Genomic DNA, 26,108 nt, shown 5'->3' with positions numbered 1-26,108 from the left:
CAGTGAGGTGGAAGAATTATCCGGGATAGGTGAACATGAAACATTGTGGTCAGAGAGAGAGATGTTCGAATTAGTGATTTTCAAAAGAAGTACTGTTTTTAAAAAAACACCTCAGAATGAAGATTCTGCCAAAAGAGATTGGCAGAAATATTTCTTTAATTAAAGCTCTAAGTAGGATCTGTGTTAGAAAGTGAAGTATTACTGAAATGCCATTCTGCAGTCTTAGTCTTCTGAGAATTAACTTCAGGCAAAAAATGATAAAGCCTTATTCATAAGAGAAGAACCTTAGCTGGAAGACTCCCATGAGATCAGTAACTTCATATCCTGCTAGTCTATGAGAAATTTTTTGAGCAGTCAAGTGGTTTGATCCACTATACTTATCCAGAAACAAGGCTAAATATTCTCTATAGGTTTCTGAGTCTGTTAGGAATTGAAGTTCCTCAATACAGAATCCTACCATGGAAATTGACTCTTACCAGGAGAGAGTTGCTCTCTTGCTGGCTATGTCTGTTAGGATATAGGTTTGGTTTCATGTGGCAATGACCCAAGTTAACCAAGGTTTAAAGAGGATAGAAATGTGTTTCTTTCTCATGGGAAAGTCTGGAGTGATGTGGCAAGCTCTGCTCCACAAAGTCAGTAGGGACCCAAGCAGCCTTACGAGCATCCTTAGGGAGTTGCCCTTGTTCTTAGGGTCCCAGGTGGCTCACCCCCACCAGAACATGCACACATCACTTCCACCTAACACCCATGGGCTACACCTCCCAGCAGAGGAGGCTGGGTGTCTATATACTCAGATGAAAATTGGAGGTGATGGGGAGGAGTATCTACTACTATTGAGGGAAGAAAAAATAGATATTGGGGATATAACTAGCGGTCACTGCCACATTGACCCACATGTTTTGTTGTTACTGTTTTATTTTCTTGTTTATTGTTTTTTTTTTCAGAGAATCACTACTTTTAATAACCTTTGGATTCTAAACTAGTTTTAGATTTACAGAAAAATTGTGAATACAGAAAGTTCTCATATACCCCACACCCAGTTTCCCCTATTGTTAACATCTTACATTAGCATGGCATGCTTGTCACAATTAATAAACCAATATTGATACATTATTATTATTATTTTTTATTTATTTATTTTTGCGGTACGCGGGCCTCTCACTGTTGTGGACTCTCCCGTTGTGGAGCACAGGCTCCGGACGTGCAGGCTCAGCGGCCATGGCTCACGGGCCCAGCCACTCCACGGCATGTGGGATCTTCCCGGACCGGGGCACGAACCAGTATCCCCTGCATCGGCAGGCGGACTCTCAACCACTGCGCCACCAGGGAAGCCCTTGAGACATTATTATTAACTGAAGTTCATACTTTATTCGGATCCCCAGAGTTTTTCCCTAATGTCCTTGTTCTCATCCAAAGTCCCATCCAGGCTGCCACATTTTGTCGAGTCATCATGCCTCTGGAGGTTCCAGTTGACTGTGACAGTTTCTCAGACATTCCTTGTTTTTGATGACCTTTGACCATTTTGATGGGGTACTGGTCAGGTACTTTTCAGGGTGTCCCACAACTGGAATTTGCCTGATGTTTTTCCCGTGTTTAGACCAGGCTTGTGTGTTCTTTGGGAGGAAGACCACAGAAGTAATGTACCATTCTCATCACATCATGGTAAGGGCACATACTTATCAGCATGTTAATAATGTGGGATTTGCCTGTCTTTCTTAATTCATGATATTGAGCATTTTCCATGCCCTTTATTGTTAAAAAAAAAAAAAGGAAAAGAAAACATGTGAGTAAAATATGCCTCTTGAAATTGTCTTCTTGAAAGGTTGCCTTCTTTGGAAATTTTTGGTCGATTTTTGACCCCCCAATTTTTTTGAGGGGAGGTGTCATTCATGGGTCTGCAATTATTGTGACTATTAAGTGACCATTAGCACTGTGTTTAAATCTGCTGTTGCAGGAAACGGCCAAAAGGCTGCAGCGTTTCTCCATTCCCAAGTCTGGTTACTAGGGCAGCAGAACCTTCCCGGAAGTCGTGTTCCTAGGTTGTAAGTTAGCCTGGAATGTGCCAGGAAAACTCCCCCTAAGTTTATGCCTCACTACTTCTTGTTCGTTTTTTTTTAAATTAATTAATTAATTTATTTATTTTTGGCTGTGTTGGGTCTTAATCACTTAGCCTAGATAGTGTTTGTCAGGTTGCTCCATTGTAAAGTTCCTCAATTTCCCCCCTTTCTATGTTGTACTGCTTAGAAGGGAGTCACTACAGGGAGCCACACTTAGGGACTGGGGAGTTCAGTTCCACCGCCTCGAAGACAGAGTATCTAGAAAATTATTTGAAATTCTTTCCACGGGAGATTTTTCTATTCTCCCCCATTTATTGTTTGAAGCTATCACTTATTTATATCAGTACGAACTCATTGATATTTATTTTATACTTCAGGTTATAATACAGTACTTCTTTTAAAATTGTGTTGCTTGACCTGTTCCAGCTTTGGCCACTAGAAGCTCTTTCAGTGGGCTCCGGTGTCCCTTGTGTTTGTTTTGTTTTGTTTTGTTTTTGTTTAAATTTCTGTGAGTGCTTCCTCACTTTCTGGAACTATAAGGTGCTTCAGGCTCATCTTATATATTTTCTGCCCCAGCCCTAGAATCAGCCATTTCTCCAAGGAGCCCTGGTTCCTTTTATTGGGGAATGGTGTTAGAAACCAAGATCTGGGCTCTAGGTATGCTCAGTGCTACTGGGTGTCCTGGTTTCTAAGCCCTTCCAGCTGACAGAGGAGGAATATATATGTATATATTAGCTCCTGAATATATGTGTATCTATAAATATTTACATAGGTAGCCATCTGTATTTCTATTAAGCCAGATACCAATGTCTCCAACTCTAATCCGTTACCATATGGGTCATTCTAGCCTCCTCCCCTGCTGATCTGTGAATCCCCATTCCAATAGTGGGAAACCTGGCTCCCACCTTCTACCATCCATTACTTAACTGTTCCATTCCAGCATGCATAGTAATATCAGGATTGTTACCCAGTGCTCCCATGGGAAGCAACTTTATCAATGAGCATGTAATGCTTATCTGCAGTTCCTTTTGCCTTTAGTCCTACAAACTCCACGCATTTCCAAAGTTACTTAGGTCAGCACTGTTTTCCCCCACCTTCTTTTTTTTCCCCCACCTTCTTTTGTTTTTAATCTTAGATTTTCCTTTATATTCCTTTCAGAAAATGAGGTGGAGACTGTATTGTAACCCCTGAAACCAAAATTGTATTTTAAAGCAAGAGTCTCTATAGAGAGCAAACTGGAGAAAAAGACACTAAAATTGGTTTCTAGTTAAAACCATTCTTAATTCCAATTAAGCCTTCCCTTTGAAGCAGGGTGAAAGTGTAAACTCAGAGAAGTACATCAAGGTTAGCAGGAATTTCAGTGGTATGAGGTGTTTGAGCTGCCCTTTGTTCTGAGGAAGCAAGGGCAAGTTTAGCCAGTATTACTCTTCCCCCTACCAACACTGTCAGTTAAGATGAACTAGACTGTTATATTAGTAATCTTAAGGTTATGCCAAAGAAGCTCTGTTTTTAAACATGTTCCTATTCATCTAATGAATATCCTATATCTTAGACCTGCACTGTCCAATTTTGGTAGCAACTAACCACATGTAATTATTTAAATTTAAGTTAATGAAATTAAATGAAAATTTCAGTCACACTAGCCACACTTCAGGCACTCATCATGTTGGACAGTGCAGCTATAGTACTATCGTGGCAGAAAGTTCCATTGGACGGTGCTGAGTCAGACAGTGGAATCTAAAGACTGTTACAGGGAGGGGGAAGGGTAAGCTGAGATGAAGTGAGAGAGTGGCATTGACATATATACACTACCTAATGTCAAATACATAGCTAGTGGGAAGCAGCTGCGTAGCACAGGGGGATAAAAGCTCGGTGCTTTGTGACCACCTAGAGAGGTGAGATAGGGAGGGTGGGAGGGAGGTACAAGAGGGAGGGGATATGGGGATATATGTATACATATAACTGATTCACTTTGTTATACAACAGAAACTAACATACCATTGTAAAGCAATTATACTCTTGTAAAGATGTTAAAAAATTTTTTAAATTAAAAAAATAAGTAAAGACTGTGTGTTAGAAACTGAGCTCCCTAAGATAGTGTTTCACCATCTTGAAGGTATAGTGTAAAGAATGTTAATAATGAAAAGAATTATCCTTAACCTATTAATAATTTTAGATTGCTATTTTCTTGGGAAGAGCTGCCAATATTTATCCCTTGTCCCTCCTACTTAATTTGGGTAGAAGAAGTAAGATTGGATCAAATTTTCAACACATGATGATGTTTGCTGGTAAGTTATAATTCCCTCTCTTGCTTACTCCAAGAAACAACTCACAGTGCATACACCAACTTGATTTCGGACGGAAATGATATGCTGATAATGTGAGACTCCCTTAAATATTAAAGTTGCAACCTCCAGTAGAAAATTCTTTTTAAAAGTGTGCCATTCCCTTCTATGGGGATTTTTTCATGTTCTGGTTCCAAATTCCCAGTTCGGAACTATGTCACGTGTAGTGGAGGAGGTAAAGATGATGCATTTTCACACAAAAACCTGTATGTGAATGTTTACGGCAATTTGTAATTGCCAAAACCTGGAAACAGCCCAACTGTCTGTCTTCCAGTGAGTGAGGGAATAAGCAAACTGGTACATCCATGCCATGGAATGCTCCTCAGCACTAAAAAGAACAAACTAGTGATACACACAACAACATGCATGGACGTCAGAGGCATTATGCTGAGTGAAAGAAGCCAGGCTCAAATAGTTACATACCATATGTTCCATTTACGCAACATTCTCAAAAAGACAAAAGCCCAGCGATGCAGAGCAGATCAGTGGTTGCTAGGGTTTGATAGGGTGACGAGAGGTTAGACTAAAATGAGGGTAGCACAAATGAATTTGGGAGAGGGGCGATGAAACCACTCTGTGTCTCACTTGTAGTAGTGGTCACACACCTCTATACATTTGTCAAAATTCATGGAACTGTACACCCAAAAGAGTGAACTTTAGTGTAAGTAAATTTTAAAACAGATTTCAAAAAATTGTTAAACGATCAATGCCTGTATCATCTGCTAATTCTTTTTGTATTTGTTTGTATATACTTTTGTATGTTAAAATATATTACGTATTTGTTCATGCTCTTCTAAGGTCTCAGAATGTGCCCTATTTCTCTGAATTTATGAAGCTCGCATTGTCCTTCCATTCCCTTGTAGGCCTTCGTGGTGCAATGGCATTTGCCTTGGCCATTCGAGATACTGCCACTTACGCCCGCCAAATGATGTTCAGCACCACACTTCTGATTGTGTTTTTTACTGTGTGGGTGTTTGGTGGTGGTACCACCGCCATGCTGTCATGCTTGCATATAAGGTAAGTAGTGAGGGGCCCTCATTTTAATATTAAAATATAATATGGGTTGTTTTAATCATGAGACAATTTTGAGCTTTGACAGGTCTCTAATATTTCGTTTCTTTTAAAAAGTATATAACATGTAGTACAGAAAAAAATGGAGAACATGCAAAAGAAGAATAAAAACTGTTGTTAACACTTTTGAGGGATGTCTTGCTAGACCTCTTGCTGTGCTTTACATATTTTTTTAACAAAAAGGGGCAACACTTCAGGTACTCTTGTAAACTGATTTTTAAATGTAATATAGCATAGACATTTATGTTAGTAAATATCATTATTTTAGTGGCTGCATATATTATAATTTATTAACCAAATCCCTACCATTGGACTTTTGTATCGTTTCTAGGATTTTGCTGTTATGGCTAACAATTGAGGATTTTGCTCTTACTGAGTGTGAACGTTTGTAAATGCATACACCATTGTGCACTTATCAATTTCCTTAGGATGCATTCCTAAAAAGTGGAATTGCTTGGTCAAGGGATATGCCTCTATTTAAGGTTTATGATCCGTATTACCAGACCGGATCAAAAATCTTCTTATATTTGCAGTATATGAGGCAGTCCGGTTTATCCCAACCCCAATCACAACTGGATATTGTCATTCTTTCTCATCTTCATGATCAGCATGGTTCCTGACCTGACAATCCAAGGCCAAGGTTGTGACGTCTTAGTCTTGAATGTACACTAGTTAATGTATTCAATTGGAAAGCTCCCTTGTATCTCAAGAGTTCTGCCTTTGTTTCCATGGGTATAGCAGTGTATGTTGCTAAAGCCTTCGTAGATTTTACTTCTGTGTTTGGCTGTAACTTCATAGACCTTAAGAGCTACTGAGCTTCCAGCATGTGTAAGGTTCATTAGAAAAAACAGTATTTCACATCTTATAGAATCTGTTCTCCATTTTTTTTCATTCTATTATGCCTTTCTCTTAACACTCTAAATTGCAGCCGGCGCTCAGACTTTGAACGTTGTTACTGCCTTTCTCTCCCTTTACTGTTCAAATCCCTTTCTTACAATTCCTGTGCTGTTATTGTAGATAATTGAAAATACACCAAAATAATGTTCTTGTAACCCTGATTATTACTTCAGGGAGGACCTGGCATTTGTTGAGCACCTACTATGTGCTAGGCATTGTGCTAGGTACATTTTACGTATTTGTCTAATGACAATCGCTCCATTTACAAGTGAGGAAATAGAGGCTTAGAAAGTTTCTAAGTTATTCAAGTCATACATATCATTAAGTGGTGGACAGAGGAGCCTCCAGTCTCACTTAATTTCTCCTAGAATGCTGCATCAAGAAATGAGGGTGGTCCATTTTTGAAGGATTAAACTCCTTTTTTTCCTCAAGAGCTTGTAAATGAAGGCTCTTCCTTATTCTACTAAGAACAACAAAATTAAATGTGAGATAATTTAGGAAAAATAACAGTCTTAAGTGGAGTCTCAGTGTTTAAGTAGAATCAGTTCTCTTCCCTAACTGCCTTCCACGTAAACCAAACCAAATACCCACACTTACCCCCCGCCAAAAAAACCCCCACAAAAACCTACCTATTCACATAAAGTCGAATCTACCTCACCAGCTTTGCAAGCTTTTTGGCTCCATCTTGCCTGTCCTGTAGCATAGTTTGGCATTCAGTTGTATCCATTACTTTACAGTCTTAGGTTAACTCTTGTTACTGTTGTTGCTGTTTGGGGGGGGGGGGGGGGTTTTGGCCTCTTTTCAAACAGAGACTGGAATTTAAGTTTTTCTTACCTCCCCCCAAATTTGTCTAGTACAACTGTGAGGATACTAAAAAGTCCTCCAGGTTTAAAATTCATGCAGGATCAGACCTGACTTTGAGTTCTTGCCCCTTTGTTTAGTAATTCTGTGATCTTGAGCGAGTTCTTTAACCTTTCTCAGCCTCAGGTTCCCTGTTTGTGACGTGTGTAACAGTACCTCCCTCCCAGGGTTGTTGTAAGGATTCAGTGAGCTAATTAATGTCTGTAAAGCCTTTTATTCATTCATTCGATAAATACTGATTGAGAACCAACTATGTGCCATGGTTCTCTAACTTAGTGGTTCTCAACTGGGGGTGATCCCCGCCGCCAGGGACATTTGGCAGTGCCTGGAGACATTTTTGATTGTCACAATCTAAGAGGGGAGGCCAAGGATGCTGCTGAACGTCCTCCAGTGCCCAGAGCAGCCCTCACAACAAAGAATGATCTGGACCAAGATGTTGGTAATGCGAAGGTTAAGAGACCCTGGTCTGGAGAGGTGCAGTGGTAGTAATAAGATAGAAGAGGTCCCTGGTCTCATAATGTCTATACTGTGGTAGAAGAAGACAGATAGTAAGCTAGCAAGTAAATAAATGAAGATGACAATTTTAGATGATGTTAAATGCTATGATGGCAAACAAGGTACTATGATAGTAGCTGGGGATAGATGTATTTTATAGGTGGAGATCAAGAAAGGTCTCTCTGAGGTTAGATTTGAGCTCAGTCTACCTGAATGACAAGATGATGCCAGTTAAATGGTGAGCAGGAGGAAGAGCAGTCCAGGCAGAGGGGAGAGCATGTGCAAAGGCCCTGAGGTAGGCACAAATGTAGCCTATTGAATGGAAAGGAACAAAGCCCACCTAGCTGGACTACAGTGACTGAAGGGTAGGTAGGAAACGAGGTGGGCAAGATCCTTTAGGGGCAGGGGTTGGCAAACGTGTCCTGTAAAGGGCCAGAGAGTAATATTTTAGGCTTTGAAGGCTGTATGGCCTCTGTCTCAGCTACTCAACTCCAGCGTGAAAGTCCCATAGACAATATGTGAATCAGTTGCCGTGGCTGTGTTCCCACAAGACTTTATTCACAAAAGCGGGAGGTGCACCGAATTGGCCTGTGGGCTGTAGTTTGTGGACCCCTGCTATCGGGTCCTGTAGGACACGGTAAGGAGTTTGGATTTTAAAATCGAAATTGGCAATCTTGTAGGATTTGAAAGCAAGAAAGTGACATGATCTGTCCTGTTGCGTGGACAACGGCTCCTCAGTGAGTGAGAGCCAGCCAGCTCTTCGTAGGCCCTTTCGCATAGTCTGTGACAGTCACCTTTGGCTCCTTGTCATTTACCACACATACTTTGCATTTCTCCATCTCCAAACCTTTGCTCACACTGTTGCCTCTGCCTGAAATTCTCTTTCACTCCCAGGAGATGGCACAGCTCAAACGCCTCCTCCTTTTGCCCTCTTCTTTTCTCTCAGCACCACTCTTCCGTCTGCATGGAGTACCTCTGTTACAGTACGTGTTTTGGTCAGCCTTGTAATAATGATATTGTTATAAGAGCTGCCATTTAGAGAATGTTAGTGATGTATGGGACACTGTTTTAAGATCTTTAGACACATTTTCTTGTTTGATCCTTGCAGCGACTCTGTGTGGGGTCTGTCATCCCCATTTTCCAGGTGATCGAACTGCGGTTCATAGGGCTGCATAACTTGACTGAATTCAAACAGCTAGAAAGGAGATGAGGTCAGATTGGAACCCAGCCCTCCTGGATTGCAAAGCCCTTAGGGATTATGCTCTAGTTGTATCTGTCTCCCCCACTAGTCTGTGAGCTCCTTGAGGGCAGAGCCGTGTCTAATTCATGTCTATGCCCTGTGCTTAGCACAGTGCCTGGCAGATAATAACTGCTCTGAGAAATTTTATTACCTTGAATTGGCCTCCAGTACTGTTCCATCTGAGAATTACAAATGTGCTGTCTTCAGGGGGCTTTCCTGGTGGTGCAGTGATTAAGAATCTGCCTGCCGAGCTTCCCTGGTGGCGCAGTGGTTGAGAGTCCGCCTGCCGATGCAGGGGACACGGGTTCGTGCCCCGGTCTGGGAAGATCCCACATGCCGCGGAGCAGCTAGGCCCATGAGCCATGGCGTCTGGAGCCTGTGCTCCGCAATGGGAGAGGCCACAGCAGTGAGAGGCCCGCATACTGCAAAAAAAAAAAAAAAAAAAAAAGAATCTGCCTGCCAATGCAAGGGACACAGGTTCGAGCCCTGGCCCGGGAAGATCCCACATGCCGCGGAGCAACTAAGCCTGTGCGCCACAACTACTGAGCCTGAGCTCTAGAGCCCGCAAGCCACAACTACTGAGCCCACGTGCCACAACTACTGAAGCCTACACGCCTAGAGCCCGTGCTCCACAGCAAGAGAAGCCACGACAATGAGAAGCCCACGCACCGCAACAGAGTAGCCCCCGCTCACCCCAGCTAGAGAAAGCCCGCACACAGCAACGAAGACCCAATGCAGCCAATAAATAAATAAATAAATAAAATTTATTTAAAAAACCAGAAAAACAAAAAAACCCAAATGTGCTGTCTTCAAGACCACTAGATGTCACTTGAGATACACAAATGTGATTAGAGTTTAATCTGGCTAAGAAGATATTAAACAGCTTCTGGCCATCTTAACAAGGAAGAAATGAGCGTTTCTTTCAATTCTGAAGCTGGTCGTGGCCATCTGTTTTCAAGTCTTTGGCCCTGATTCACTTGCCTTCCAGATAAGGTCGTGCATCATTTTCCTCCCTTCGGTGTTACTGGGCTGCTCCTGCTACAGCTTCTCACACTGCTATTTTTACTGTGTTGTCTGTAGTAGTGACCTTAATCGATAAACATTTGAGCACCTATTGTGTGTCAGGTACTGTGCTAGACTCTGGGGATACGGAGATGAATTGGGACATGGCCTTTATCCTCAAGGAGCTCACAGTCTTTTGGGGGAGACTGACCGGTAAATAACTATACTGTGCTAAGTATTATAATAAAGGAATCTAGAAAGTGCTGTAAAAGCACAAAGGAAAAGTCCCGCCTGAAGGGGCCATAGAATGGTTCCTTTGGAACTTGAAAAAGGAGGACAAAAAAAAAAATAAGGGGCAGTACATTTCCGATAGAGGGAACACCATGAGCGGAGGCGTGGAAGCTCAGGGGAGGACAGGATTTGGGGAGAGGAGCAGTCGGTCTGGCTAACAGCGGGTATGTGGGCGAGGATGAGGGGAAAGCTAGGCTGGAGCAGCGGGGGAGGCTAGCTTGTAGAGTCTTGCATGCCACACAAAGGACTTTAGACTTGACCCTCTGGGTTGCAAGCTGCTCTCAGAGTCTTTTGTCCAGGGAACAAGCCAGTGAGTTAGTTCTCTGCTTTAGATGGCTAACTCTAGAGGAGAGCCTGGCAGCTGGGCAACCTTACAGCCAGTTGCTCCAGACCCCACGAGTCAGAATGAGGCCCGAGCTTGAGCAGTTGGAAAGGAGAGAAGACCTGAGAAACAGTTTAGGGGAAGAATGAGCGGGGTTGGTGAGTGCTCGTGCTGAGGGGGTAGAGGAGTCAAAGAGAGCTTCTTCATAATGAAGCTGTTCCCTGGGATACGGAAAGCAGATAAGAAAGAATTCTGAAGAACCAAGGCTAATGTCTGTCCATTAGCCTATGGGAAAACCCCTGTAATTGGACCCTCTCTGCAGTCATAAGAGGATGTTGCCGTGAGAGCCAAGAGGTCCGAAAACATGCAGCTCCCTCCTGGAACTGCATTGGGCCAGCCTTGTTTTTGGAACTACGTTGTAGTTCTTATTCAACCACTGGGGCAATGCTGCTTTCCCTGACTCCTGCTTGTAGTGGACTTACAGAAGAAAAAGTTCTTTTTCTGAAACTGGTAAGTGGGATTGGATTGCAGGAAGAGAATATTAGTAGACCCTGCTTGCCTTAGGGTCCAAGCCGTGCTAAGGAGAGTGGTGGGAGCCAAAAGTCTACGTCACCAGCCATCGAGAAGCACGAAAATATTAAGCATTCCATAGCTTCTGCGTTGAGAAAAGTAGTTGCCTGACAGTGCCCATATGTGAATAGACAATTTTTCTTTTGACTGCAAGATCTCATTTTCCTTTTGTGTTTCTCCTTTAGGGTTGGTGTTGATTCAGACCAAGAACATTTGGTAAATATGCATTTGTGTTGTCTCTGGCATTTCTGTCAAATGTGTAGCCGCTTGGAAAGAAAACACATCTACTGTAGACTTCATGTCACTATTATTTAGATCCTGTCCTATTTGCATCAGCTTTTAACTGACATCATTCCTGGCTTTTCTCACTGCTCGATAGAGACAAAACTGAATTTTAGGCAGCGTGTGGTTATCAAGGGTGACAGCTCTCCTATCTTTGGGCCAACCTGGGCTTTGGCCACAGACGAGAGCAGTCCCTTAAGTGCTCCTGGGTTTTCAAGTGACTGCTCTGGCACGGGGAGCCTTTTTCCACTTTGGTTTGCGCATGAAGGCTTGTCTCTGATGTAAGCCCCACTCCAGCTGCTCTTCCTGTGTAACTTTCAAATTGGATGACCAGCAGCTGCCCTTGAGAACTGCCCAGAAGCGTTGGACTCTTCAGCCAGTCTTTCCTGCCTGTTCAGGAGAATGTGCTTTCTTACCCCGTGCCTCAGCCTTGCCCATGTTTCCTTGCTTACTTCCATGTGTCACTTTCTCAGTTGTTCCTCTGAACCTGAACCTGGTAGACTGAATGCAGTGTGACTCAGTGCCTTCCCTAGACTGACCACCCTTTTCTGGTATTTTCCCGCCACTTGTTAATGCTTTCTGAGCACCACTGACTATATGCCTCTGCCCTAGACATGAGATGGGGAATCACAGAAATGAGGTTTTTGAAGATGGAAAGCATCTCTTTAAAAACACAGTTCTTTTTCTTGTCTGAAACAAGCCCTGGTTTATTTGTCTTCAGAGTGTAGTTTAAAAATGTTTTTTATCAGATTCATTTCCTGAATGCTAATTTTGCTAGCTATTGAGTGCTGAGTGTGTACGTGACATAGTAAGTACTTGCCCCTTTTGTGGTCAGAACCTTAAAGTATAATTTCATGGGCTTGCACTATTTGTACAACAAGGCTGGATAAATTCCCATGACGGTGAGCTGCTGGGGTGCTTTCCAAGGGGCAATAGCTCCTCAGTGCCTCCACCCCCACGGCCAAACAAGAAGAGTTACCAAACAGGCCCTCGGACAAGTGCTTGATCACCATCTGCGAAAGTCTCCACTTGCTATGTCCCCTCTGTCGCCACAGAGGACAAATGGAAATGGAGTGACAGGGAGAGAGCCAGGTAGGTGAGTAGCAGCTGTGACATCCAGGAAAAAAAATCTCATTTTTACCTTGCCCTCAAAACCGTATGGATGCCTTGGCTCAGTATATTGTTTACTCAGTATTTCGAGTGTCCACTGGGAAGCCCAGAGGAAGATTTTAGTAACTACGGAGCGTGTGGGAGTTGGGTGTACAGGTGCTCATGTGGTGAGAGGATCATGTGAGATTTACAGATTCGTCGCTCTTCAAAAAGCGGAGACATACAAACCAATGCCTCCTGATGTGAAAGGAAATATGGGTGATTCTCCACTCTTGTAAGCCCATACAGTGTTCTCAAACATTTTTATATTGTCTATGTTTTGATACATGTTGAGAGGAAGATTCATTTATTTCGAAGACCAGGAAGAACAGGAACCAAAAGCCAGAATCTAAACTCCGTACTCTTCGAAAGTCCCGGAAACATAGAACATTCATGATGGATAGAGCCTTCGAGTAACATTGTATACATGAAAAAACTCCGCTGGAGAGAGGGAAAGGGAGTTGCCCAACTAGTTCGTGTCAGAGCCGAGAGGAACCAGGTGGCCTAACAGCGCCACTGCTGGCCGACCGCATCATATTACACATAAGGACCCAGTTGATGTTTTGGGGGAGCTGTTTTTGAAGCTGCTTGCTGTTACTTTTCCCTCCTACCCAGTCAGGCTTAACATGGAATTTCCCTACTTACTTACATTTTGCTAGTGTTCTAAGAACATAGTAGCAACTTTGAAAATGCCAGTTAACTTTGGGACCCATGACAACTCCCAGAGATCGGGATGTTGATGGGATGTTTTCTACTTAAGGTGCAGTTCACATGGGTGTAAGCCTTTCAGATTTAGGGGATGGATTATCCCACACTGATTTTTTTAAATGCCAGTAGACTCATAAATCAGTAAGCAGCCTGAGTAATAGAAGTGTTCAGAAAAACACTTCAATTTTTTATTCCCAAGCTGCAGTGTACAAGCTATTAAATGTCTCATGTTACCCGTGTTGGAGAGTATCTCGTATGCGGTAGGCTATGTTCCTGATTCTACAAAGAAATGACTCTTAACTAAATGTGTTTTTATCTTTGTGTATGTATTGATTTATAATCTGTTTGCAGGGTATTCCTGAAAGTGAAAGAAGAACTACCAAAGCAGAGAGTGCCTGGCTTTTCCGGATATGGTATAACTTTGATCATAAGTATCCTTAACTGAGAAAAAAAATGGCAGTGTGGACGTGGACGCTAGAGTTTAATGGAACAACGGTTTTGACCACTCTCTTCCTGAACTGGAATATAAAACCTGCCTTTGGTCTTCCCTTTCCCCTTCAGTGTAGTAGAGAAGGTTACCAGAGGAAACCCACACAGATGAATCCTCTGAAAACCCATGGAACCAGTAAGGACTGGTTATTGCAGAAGCTTGCTGTATGCAGGGACTCAGGAGCCCTTATGATAGACTTGTTTTGATATATAGGTTTATTTATTGAGCAAACTTTAATATTTATTGTCCTTTAGCTAATCGAGTGAATGCCGCAAAAGGGATTTGTTGGTGTTTGTCCGTGTGCTTGTTAGAGTAAAAGAGGAAAGACTGCCTTAGGAAAAAACATGAGAATGAGAAATTCAGTGATGCTAGGTACCGCAGTAGTCAGTGATGTCGTTTTTTCTCTGACCTTTCCACAGACTGGGAGATTCTCCTCTCCATTCAGAATGCCAGTGCTTCATTGTTTACCAATTTCCTTCTTGTCCTATCGTAACAGTCTTCTTCATAGCTATACTTTGGGTCGGGCTATATATAATAACCTGTTTAAATCATGCCTTTTAAAAAACATTTTATCACTCACTATTTATTAAAATTAATTTCTTATTTGAAAGTTGAACTAGAAAAAGGGACCATGGAGTTCTTTCTGGCTGAGACTTATCAGTAAGGGAATCAAAACCTGGTTTATGTTCCATTGAAGCAAATTTGGGACAACCATGTAAAATGTTTTTCCCTTGCTTTTGACTTTCTGATCAAAACCTTCTATGTTTACAAAAAATGCGCTTGACAATTATCATTAGAAGCTACTATTTACTATATTCTGTTTGCTAGATTTTTACATTCACTTTTTACGAGGACTCAAAATTAATATACGGGAACATGAATACTCGCTTATCTATGGTATTAAGACTCCTATTAGAGGGAGAGAGATCCTGGCTCCTTAAAATTGTTTAATGAGGGCTTCCCTGGTGGCACAGTGGTTGAGAGTCCACCTGCCGATGCGGGGGACACGGGTTCATGCCCTGGTCCGGGAAGATCCCACATGCCGCGGAGCAGCTGGGCCTGTGAGCCATGGCCACTGAGCCTGCGCGTCCAGAGCCTGTGCTCCGCAATGGGAGAGGCCACAACAGTGAGAGGCCTGCGTACCGCAAAAAAAAAAAAAAAAAAAAAATTGTTTAATGATTATGTCATTACTTTTGTCTCCATTATCAGCATTTTGGGTATAAGCCACTCCCATATCTCTTGGGATTTTTTTCATCCTTCTGATTTAACAAAAATTGTTTAGTTTTTCCTTCATAAATGTTTTGTATATTTTCTGCATAATATACAAAATAATTAAATGATCCTAATGTAGAGAAAGAGTAGAATAATATTTTTTTATATTCTTATAGAAGTGACCACCAAGAATTGTTTGACTCAGTACTACTAGACTAAGACTTGGTAATTTTAATACCTAGTGCCCTAGTATAATTAATCATTCATCATTCTAGATTTCAGTTCCTTTGTGCAGTCCGTTTGTTCATTTGTTATAATTGAGATATAACTTAAATACAGTAATGTATACAAATCTTAAGGGTACGGCTTAATGAATTTTGACTTATGTATACACCTGTGTGCCTGCCACCCATATAAAGATACGAAGAACATTTCAAGCACCCCAGAAGGCTCCCTGTTTTCCCTGCAGTCAGTAATGACTTCCCTGAAGGCCTTACAGCCAAAAGGGCGGCCACTGTTCTGATTCCTTGCAACATGGATTAGTTTTACCTATTTTTGATCTTCATATAAATGGAATTATATACTATGTATTACTTTATGTTTTGCTTCTTTCAGTCAACATTGTGTAACTTATCTATATTGTTGCCTGTACCAGTAATTCATTCTTTATCATTGCTGTGTAGTGTTCCATAAATAGTATGAATATACTACGGGGTTTTGGTTTTTGGGGGTTTTCTTTTCTTTTCTTTTTTTTGGTTAAGGATATCTCAGAAACTATTGTTGATAAACGTTTAGGTTGTTTCCTGCTTTTGACGATTATAAATAAAGCTAAACATTTGTACATCTTTTTTTAAAAAAATAATCTTTTAATTAATTTATTTATTTATGGCTGCGTTGGGTCTTCGTTGCTGCGGGAGGGCTTTCTCTAGTTGCGCTGAGCGGAGGCTGCTCTTCATTGTGGTGCGCGGACTTCTCACTGCGGTGGCTTCTCTCGTTGCGGAACATGGGCTCTAGGCACACGGGCTCAGTAGTTGCAGCACGTGGGCTCAGTAGTTGTGGCTTGCGGGCTCTAGAGCATAGGCTCAGTAGTTGTGGCGCATAGGCTTAGTTGCTCCGCAGCGTGTGGGATCTTCCCCGACCAGGGCTTGAACCCGTGTCCCCTGCACTGGCAGGTGGATTCTTAACCACTGCGCCACCAGGGAATTCCCTGTTTGTACATCTTTTGATGAACATAGGCACTCATTTCTCTTGGGTATATACCTAGGAATGGAATTTGGAGCAAGTGTATGTTTAGCTTTAATAGATATTGCCAACCTGTTTTCCAGAGTGGTTGTAACCAATTTACACTCCCATCAGCAAGTTAAGTTGTTCCACATCTTCTCCAAAACTTGGCATTGGCCAGCATTTGAAATTTTAGCCATTTCAGTGGGTGCGTGGTGATATCTCATGTGGTTTAATTTGCATTCCTCTGATGAGGTTTCCTTTCATATGTTTATTGGCCATTTGGATATCCTCTTTTATGAAGTGTGTCTGTTCGGTTCTTTTGCTCACTATTTAATTGAACTGTCTTACCTTTTTTTTATTTACTTGTAATTCTTTCTACATTCCTGAATTGAGTTCTTTGTTAGTTATATGTATTGTGACTATCTTCTCCCAATCTATAGCTCACCTTTTCATTTTTGTAATCCTGTCTTTTGAGGAACAGAAATTCTTCATTTTAATGAAGTTTATTTCATTAATCTTTTCTTTTATGGTTAGTGCTTTTTGTGTCTTAAGAGATCTTTTATATCCCAAGGTCATGAAGATATTTTCCTATGTTTTCTTCTAAACATATGATTGTCTTAACTATCACATTTAAGTCTTCGATCCATTACAAATTGATTTTTGTGTATAGTGTGAGGTGTGGGTCAAGACCTATTTTTTCCCATATGAGTATTCAGTTGACCCAGCACCGTTTATTGGAAATGCCATCCTTAACCCACTGTATTGCAGTGGAAATTTTGTTGTAAATCACTTGGCCATATAAGTCGGGGGGCTCTTGTTTCCGGACCGTCTTTTCTCTTTGTCTATTTTTACATCAATACCACACTCTCTTAATTATTGTACTTTTTAATAAGTCTTGCTATCCAATAGGAGAAATTCTACAGGTTTGTCATTCTTTAGTATTGCCTTAGCTATTTTAGGTCCATGGCATTTTCATCTAAATTTTAGAAACAACTTGTCATTTTCCATACATACATGCACACTCATGCTCACACACACACAGAAAAAAAGCTGCTGGCAAATTATTGAATTTGTATTAAATCTGTGGATGAATTTGGAGAGAACTGACATTTTAACAATATTGAGTCTTCCAATCCATGAACACTGTATATCCTCCATTCATTTAGATCTTCTTTAACTTCTCTCATTAATGTTTTATAGTTTTTAGTGACAGGTCTTGCACATCTTTCATTATATTTATCTCTATATATTTGGTATTTTGGGTGCTATTGTAAATGGTATGTATTTCATTTTATTTTATTTTCTACATTTTTGCCCTTAATATATAGGTATATAATTGGATTTTTATATATTGGCCTTGTATCCAGCAATCTTGTTAAGTTTACTTACATTTCTAATAGTTTTTAGATTCTGTTTTCTATGCACATAACCAAGTGAATAATAATGTTTTATTTTTATGTCTTATTATATTGGCTGGACATTCCCAGTACAATGTTAAATGTAAGTGATGATAGCGGGCATTCTTGTCTTATTCCTGACCTAAGGGGGAAATTTTTCAATATTTCACCATTGAGTATGATGTTAGCTGTCAGTTTTTGAGATATCCTTGATCAATGTAAGAAAATTCCTTTCTATTTCTAGTCTGCTAAGAGTTCTTACCATAAATAGGTATTGAATATTATTAGACGCTTTTTCTACATCAACTGAGACGATCGTGTATTTATTTTTTCTCCTTTAGTGTGTTATCTTGCTGATTTTCATCAATTGTTTGAATGTTAAGCCAATTTTACATTACTGGAACAAATCCCACTTGATTATGATATTATTCACTGTGTATGTCACTAGATTTAATTTGCTAGTATTTTGTGTCTGATTTTTGTGTCTTTTCATGAGAGGTATTGGCTCGTGATTTTTTTTTCTTGTAATGTCCTTGTCAAGTTTCTATAGGAAGATTGTGCTAGTTTTATAAAACAGGTAGGGAAGAATTTTTCTCTTTTTCTATTTTTCTGGAGGAGTTTGTGTATTTCTTAAGTCTGGGAAGATTTTAACCAGTGAAGCCTTCTGGGCCTGGAACTTTTTGTATGAAGAGGTTTTTAGTTTCTTTAATAAATACAGGACTATTCAGATTTCCTTTTGTCAATACTTGGTAAGTTTTAGTTTTTAGGGAATTTGTTCTTATAGAGTTAAATACCAAGACTTATTAGCCTCTGTACTAGCGTGTTAAGTACCACTAAACTACGATCTGGTACTTTCTGTACTTAATGCACTAGTAGAATTCATCATTCCAGATTTTCAGTGGTTTTGTGTGGCAAGATGTTTTATGAGCTATGTAAGTGTGTTTATATGAAGTACTTTAATCTTAGAGTTTATAAATATGTGAATTTATGTAAATTTCTTTGGCCTCCTCATTTTTAATTGAGAACAACCTTAAGTTGTAATTTTAGAAAGCAGCGAATATGTATGTGTCTTTCTCCCTTTTTCTGCTTTTTCTCATGATTCCCTCTTTTTTTCTTCTGAGTATCAAATATATTGTTGCATCTGTTTTTATTTTTATTTTTGGAGAATAGATGAATACTGAAATAAGAGTCTATGACAGAGGACCTCATGATGCATAATTTTTTTAATGTTTTTAGAATTGAGTTTCCTTTGATACTAAAGTTTCAACTCATTGAAGAGGCCAGCTGAGTCTACTATAAATAATTAAAACCATTTTTATTGCTATATTCTACTACTGGAATATTTAATCTCTTTTTAGGCTCTTACCATTCTTTAGTTTCTTCCGTGTCTCCTTCAGCGCTAAATTGAGAGTGATTTTGTCTTCCTTTTGGCTTTAGTAAAATCAGAAAGGCAATATGATGTAGTGGAAAGGGCATAGGATTTGGAATCAAGCCAATCTGGGTTCGAGTATTGGTCCTCCGTTTACTTAATTGTGTGACTTTAGGCAGATCATTGACTTCTATGGGCCTGAGTTTCCATATTTGTAAAACAGAGATAATAATAAAATCTCCCTCCCATTGCATAATAGGGTCATGAAATGGGACAACATTTGCTATCTGAATTGGTAGGTACACTGTGACAGTGATTGTTATCAAACAGATTGTTCTTTTAAATTGGTAAAGAAAGGAACGCAGCTCTTCCTTAACTGGCACAGCTATCTGAAGCCTCTGCTGACGCACAGTGGGCCTCCTCTCACGACAACCCTCCCTGCCTGCTGTGGACCCGTTGCGAGATGCCTAACCAGCCCCCAGGCTTATGAGGTAAGTTGGTTTTATCCAGAACCTAAGTTCTTCATTAAGTTAAATTTAAAACTATCTGTTCTGTGGATGGGTTACTGGTTTTTTGTTTTGTTTTGCTTTGCTTGCGTTTAAGGTATAAAATCCACAAGCAGGAATATAAACATATTTTGCTCAGCCAGAAAATGCACTGAAATCTATAAATATAATTCACCGCCTTTGAGCCGTCATTTGAAAAAAGATACAGGATAGCATCTCATCTTACTGTCAGTGATTTTAGTAAATAATTCTATTTCCATGCTGGTTTTCATTTATTTGCAGCATGTGGCCTGAGCTTAGTACTAACTGCGTATATTGTAATCTATAAATCAGGGTCGTCACAGTCATGTGGAGAGGATTACTAAAACATTTTTTGATGCCCCTAAAGTGCAACAGATGCTCTTTTATTTCGGGTATTAGGGAAAGTTTATCTACCTGTGTACCGTATTGCTGGGAGGCATGGATATATCTAGATATAATCTAGATTCCATATTTTTTCCTTAGCTGCCGACATAAGATTAGTGATTCAGCAGGTATTGCCACAAAGAAAGAAATGACAAATGCTAACCAGTTTTTATTTTAAAATATGAACATTTAATTTTTCAAGTTCTTTTTTAAAAACCTTTACTTCTAACCCAACCCTTCAAAAATAATCTGGTGCATCAAATAAAGTACCCATGTTAACAAAACCCACCAATTTTGACTACTCTGATGCAACACCTTGAGTTGAGAGATGAGGCTGTGGTAAAGCAGTGTAGACATGCACCCTCCAGTTCCCTGTGACCGCCTCTGTGGTGTTTTCGAGCAGATCCCACAGAGAATGGATGGGGAAGAGGAGTCTTAGCAGGGGTGGCACCTGGGTCAGGGAGGAGCACCCTGCAGCGTTGTGTTATGTTGAGTCAGTGCACAGTTCCGACAGACTACTGGTGGGCTGGGGGGAACACCCCGTGTTGTCTTGTCCCTCCCTGCCACTTTGCCCAGGCTCCCATATCAAGCACGGCCCCCATTCCCTCTTTACCCTGTTAGCCCATGTGGCTCTGTGCTGAGGGATCAGCCAGCTTTGTCAGTTAAGTCATTGAGGTCTGGCTCTGGGATTCCAAAGACCCACTCGCCATCACCAAAAGCCAGAAGAGTTCCACAATGCCTGTGTGTCCTGTGGATAGCAAAATACGGCATTGTTCTATTCGTTTCCTTGGGCTGCCATAACAGAGTACCCCGAACTGAATGGCTTAACAACAGAAATTTACTGTTTCAAGTTCTGGAAGCTAGAAGTCTGAGGTCAAGGTGCCAGTAGGGTTGGGGCCTTCCGAGGGCTCTCTCCAGCTTCTCGTGGTTTGCTGGCCATCTTTGGCATTCTTTGGCTTGAAGATGCATCACACAGATCTCTGTCTTCATCTGTACCTGGCATTCTCCCTGTGTGCGCGTATGCGTCTGTGTCTCCAAATTTTCCCTTTTTATAAGGACACCCACCAGTCATACTTGCTCAGGGCCCATACCAAGGACCTAATCTTAATGTGATCACCTGCAAAGACTCTATTTCCAGATAAGGTCACATTCACAGGTACTGGGAGTTAGGATTTCACATCTCTTGGGGGGGGGTGCGGGGGGGAGATACCATGTAACCCGTAACAACCATAAAACTTAATTTTTTAATTTTATTTTTTGCTATGTTAACTACTTATTAAATTATAAAAGTAGCATGCTTGCAGCCAGATATTCAAACAGTATGGAACGTACAAAGTGAAAAATAAAAGTCGCTCTCTTTCTCCCACCTCCATCCCCCAGAGGCAGTCTTTATTAAGGGTTTATTTTGGATACTCCCTGCTATAGTTTATCTACACAAACTTATATGTGTATATATAGCTCTCTTTATTGTTTTACACAAATGGGATCATAATAAGAGTATTGTCCTGCTACTTGCTTTTTTCACTTAATGATACAGCATGGATATGTTTCTAAGAGTCCATGAGATCCCTTACCTTCTCTCTATTGGTGGCTGCACAGTGTGGTTTTGCCAAGATTAATTTAATTAGTCTCCTGTGGCTAGACCTTTACATTGTTCCTCCTTTTGTGTTTTTGTTATTACAAACAATGTTTACAGTGAATATCCTTGTATATATAAATTTACCCAAGAATATAAAGTTATAAAGAATAGATTTTAAAGGTTAAGTTGCTGGGTCAAAAGTCATATGCATTTTAAAATTTGGTAGATATTGCCCCAAACCTGAAACTTAATAAAGTCATTAGAAGGTGCTGAAGAGCCCCTGCTGACGAGTGAAGGTGCCACAGAGCTTTGAGTATTGCTGAATTAAGCGATAGACACGCTTGTTAGACTTAACTGTTATAACTGGATTGGGCAGGAAGGGATTATGGCTGGTTGGTGGAATGGGTTTGTTTGGTTTTTAATTCACATGTCTTTGTCTTTGAGTATTTAGGCAAATTTCTAGCAACAGCAAATTTTTTTTAAGTTGAAAAATTTTTGTCCAATCGTGCCCTCAGTCTATTTGACCATCTTAGACAAATTTAAAGATTTTAAACACGCACAGGATAGGAGAGCTGAGTGTAGGATGTTTCTGTCAGCTCTACTTCCCTCAAGGAGTATTAGTCACAGACTTTTTTTTGCTAGATCAATATGAGTATTTAGAATAATTCTTACTCTATATTTTAAACAATGACTTTCTGATTTTTAAAAGTAATATGTACTCATTATAATAAAATTTCAGATAGTACAAAAACATAAGAAAATAAAAACCACTAGCAATTCTGTCATGCAGAGCTAACTATCATCATTTTGTTGAATACCTTCTAGACTTTCCTGTGCACATGTACACTTTTTATTTTGCCACAGTGGCACTATATATGCTAGACATTTTTCCCTTTTCTGGAACTTTATTTATATTCTTTTTGGCCCCAAAGTTTCCATTAGAACCAACGCCCGTTGAGCTGGGTGACAAGTGTGTAGTGAGGGTTCAGTATTTCTAGGTATTGTTGATACGGCAGTAAAAGCTTCATTTATATAAATCTGTTCAACAATCAATTGAACTTATATTTAGCGAATACTTTCTCTGTGCCCCTAAACTGTTAGGTGATTGAAGTACAGCGTACAAGGGACTTAGGGTCTAGTGCGGGGGGTGTGTGTGTGTGTGGCGCAGACCACTGCCTGAGCAGTTACGCAAAGGGGTAAGTGCCACTCTAAGGAGAAGACTAAGTACAGGACGCTAGGGGAGAACACAGGAGGACCCCTAAGCTAGCCTTGGATGATCAAGGAAGACTTCTGGGAGAAAGTGACTTTTCAGCCAAGACCTCAGTGATAAGTAGGCGCTAGTTACATGAAGGAGGGGAGAGGGGACAGGACATAAGAGAAAGCACGAGAGATTTGGGGCAGCTGTCAGCACTTCAGTCTTCGGGCACACAGTGAGGCGGGTGAGGTCAGAGAAACAGAAGGTGGTGGGAGATGAAGCTGAGGGGCCCAAGTCGCACAGTGTCTTTTAAGCCAAGGTGAGGACTTTCGACTTTATCCTGAGGGCAGGGAGCGGCCCCTGAAGCTTTTTAAATAGGGCATCCTTGAAAATTCTGCTATTGGAAATGTTTCTTGAATTTCATAACAATTCGCAAAACTTATTTTATTTGAATTTAGAACCAGGAACAGTTGAAAGATGATGACTCCGATCTTATTCTCAATGATGGTGATATTAGTTTGACGTATGGAGATTCTACCGTGAACACTGAATCAGCATCGTCCGGTGCCCCTAGGAGATTTATGGGAAACAGTTCTGAAGATGCCCTGGATCGGGAACTTGCATTCGGGGACCATGAACTGGTCATTCGGGGAACACGCCTGGTTCTTCCTATGGATGACTCTGAACCCCCGTTAAATTTGTTAGATAATACAAGACACGGTCCAGCCTAAGCTTACTCATTACTCACTTAGTGATCTGTAAAATTTGCACATGTGATTGTGAAGAAATTCGTACTACCTAAAAAGTCCCAGTGCATGTCTCTGAATGTTTAAGCTGTATAAATGCTATTTATATGGCATCGAAAGACTATAAATACCCTGTACAAGGCAGATTGTGAACAAACTCTTACGTTTTATTGGCTGCACTATGTAGACCGGATCTGTTTTAGAAAGTTAATTTCAGTGATGTCGTGTGTCCCAGCTTTATGTCCCAGTTCAAGTATACAAGGTGACAGATTTACTCTTTCTTATATTTACTTGACACTTAACCAGAGTACCGAGTTCTCGTGATATGAATTAATTTTAAGGCAATGAATTTGTGGGAGGGGAGGGAGAGGAAGAGGGGGGAGTGCTAGCAGGAGAAGTTCCTTTGTCGGGAAACTTGTGTTGATTGCTGCTGCCTCTGTCGTGACCTTTTCCTTTCCTTTTTGTCCGGTGGCCTGTTGTGGTGCAAGAGGCCAGTGGCTCTGGATCTTGCCCCATTCAGATTGGGGAGTGAAGTGCGGGGGCCCTTTGCCCCCCTTGCCATGAAAAGAACAGATCTGTTGGCTACAGTACACTGCTACTCGGAAAAGAAGGCTGCACATGACTTCCAAGACTTTGTTTCTTTTCTTCCACTCCAAGACCTGGGAAGGAGTCGCGCCATCCAGCCCACTTAGCCAAAGTACAGTTGTATATAGTTCAGAGCACTTGATTTCGATTTGGAGGGGCTGGGGCAGGCGGAGAGGGGGCAGAGGCCAGGAAGGGGAGTAAGGAGCATGGTGGTTTCAGAGAGCTCTCCCCCCAAATATGTAAATAATATATACCAGATAAGTTTAAATAAGAAATTCAATTGCTGCTTACTTTTTGATTATGTACTTTATGTGTATAGCAAGCTTTGTGGTCAGAAGTTTTTATATGAATTTAAATCGCTGCTCTTTAGCAGCCAAACAGGAGCAAAATGTAAAACTTTTGAACTTACTTGTGTCTAATTGTCATTCATTAGTCTGTAGTTGATGTTAAAAGTTAATCTATGAATCCATGACCGTTCCACACTACACCACAGCCAGTCATGAGAGAAGTACAGCGCTGCGGAGAGCTTGCTGTGAGGGCGGTTGCTCCTTTGTGTGCACCAGGTGTAGTTGTCTTCATGCTCATGTGACATTTTAATATGAAATACCTAAGCTGCCATGTTTGTTTTGTTTTTTTACAGTTTTCAAGGAAGAGTACATAACATTGCCCATTTCGTATTCAGAGTATGCAAGTGGATCCTATTTTGTAAGCTGCAGATACCTAATGGTGCATTGAATCTTAGCGGGGGGATCCTTTCCGACACTGATTCTGACCCATCAAAGTTTCAGAAGAAAACTAGAAACTTCTGTGGGTTTTTTCCCCCTCAGGTCTGAGTAGCATTGCCTTAAATCGTACCCAATTCAAAAACGGATTTGTTTATGCGATGTTCAAATTGTCCAACACAAAATATCTTTGCAAACGAAATATGTACTTGTCTTCCCAAAGGTTTCCTTGCTGTGATGCAAACACTCCTTGCGATTTTGAGGGAATTCTACTGTTGGACCCTTGAGTGGCAGCTCTAACTGTTGGCATAGCCATTTGTTATGTAGTGGTAGTGACTTTCCTGCTATGCAGGAACCCCGTGAAGTGTGCATTTTCTACAATGTGTGCCTCTTCATGCAGTCAATAATTTCTTGTTAATGTGTGTTTGAGGGGCTTTGAACTTCAGCGTCATTTACCCACGAAGTCATTCACGTTGTAAAAGGTTATATAAGAAATTCACAACTACCTTTTTTATCCTGTCAAGTTACTGAGCTCACTTTATGAAAATTGCTGTAAATACTTAGCATGACAAATTCAGTAACTCGTCTGTTTCAGCATGCATAAGACCTTTTCTTAGGGAAACTGATAAAGTTTGAGTCAACTAAATCTGCCTTCGTACTTTATCAGAGGGGAACCAAGTCTGCTGCGCTTACATCAGCATCTGGAAGATTCTCCTCTCTAATCTGCGTGCGCATCTCCAAGCAAAGAAGAAAAAACAAACTCTGCTCATACATCTATTGGTTTGAGACACCTGAATGAACTTGGATGAGGTACAGTCTGAGTTCCCATCATGCACAAGTAGAACTGTTCTCGGACTTGTTTTTCTGTTCTTTGTGGACCCTACACGTTTGAATGACTTGAACGTTGCATCTTTTCAAGTTATTTTTTAAGGTTCCTTGACATTTTATCCTAGTTGTCCGTGTTTGGCAATGTGCTGTTAAAGTAATAGACTTTTAATCTTTTATGTATTTTTTGTTTTCCCTTGGAGTTCTTGGACAGATGTTATAGTGGTTTCTTTTAGGAAAATCTGTCATTAAAAAAATTATAGCCTTGCAAATAACCACTCACAGTGTTTGAGTCACAGTTTATTCTAGTGAGAAGTGAAGAGTGCTGACTTCATTTATTTTTCTACCTATATACCTACTGGGAAAGGGGGAAGACTGATGTTTTAAAAAGCGACAAACAGAAACCTAACGGAACGTAACTTACGGGGTGGCAAATTTCTGGTGCTTATGTGTGAGGCTGGATGTATTTGCTTATGGGACCATTTAAGAAATACGACTCAAAGCAGTCGAATCTGTTACATTGATTTGTAGCCTGTTAGCTCAGTGGTGGATAATGTCATGAA

The 26,108-nt window shown here is 40.8% G+C and overlaps 1 protein-coding gene across 6 annotated transcripts in view; it reads left to right on the top strand.

The window, feature by feature from the left end:
- The window catches only part of SLC9A6 (solute carrier family 9 member A6), a 55,489-nt gene extending 29,669 nt beyond the window's left edge, over positions 1-25,820 (top strand). For 5 of the 6 annotated variants that reach the window (XM_067723992.1, XM_067723991.1, XM_067723987.1 and 2 more), the window contains 6 exons: positions 4,234-4,345; positions 5,266-5,419; positions 11,337-11,367; positions 13,642-13,721; positions 19,368-19,473; positions 23,126-25,820. In XM_067723992.1, the coding sequence (XP_067580093.1) occupies positions 4,234-4,345; positions 5,266-5,419; positions 11,337-11,367; positions 13,642-13,721; positions 19,368-19,473; positions 23,126-23,398 (756 nt within the window). In that variant the 3' untranslated portion in view covers positions 23,399-25,820. Of the gene's footprint in view, positions 1-4,233; positions 4,346-5,265; positions 5,420-10,091; positions 10,182-11,336; positions 11,368-13,641; positions 13,722-19,367; positions 19,474-23,125 lie in introns of all 6 variants that reach the window. The other variant, XM_067723993.1, reaches the window with a different exon arrangement.
- The last annotated feature ends 288 nt before the right edge of the window (positions 25,821-26,108 follow it).

This window comes from Pseudorca crassidens, chromosome X (genome assembly GCF_039906515.1).
Source record: "Pseudorca crassidens isolate mPseCra1 chromosome X, mPseCra1.hap1, whole genome shotgun sequence".
In the NCBI taxonomy this organism is placed as follows: domain Eukaryota; kingdom Metazoa; phylum Chordata; class Mammalia; order Artiodactyla; family Delphinidae; genus Pseudorca; species Pseudorca crassidens.
The sequence above is the reverse complement of the archived record's forward strand: the minus strand, read 5'-3'. Positions and strand labels throughout refer to the sequence as shown.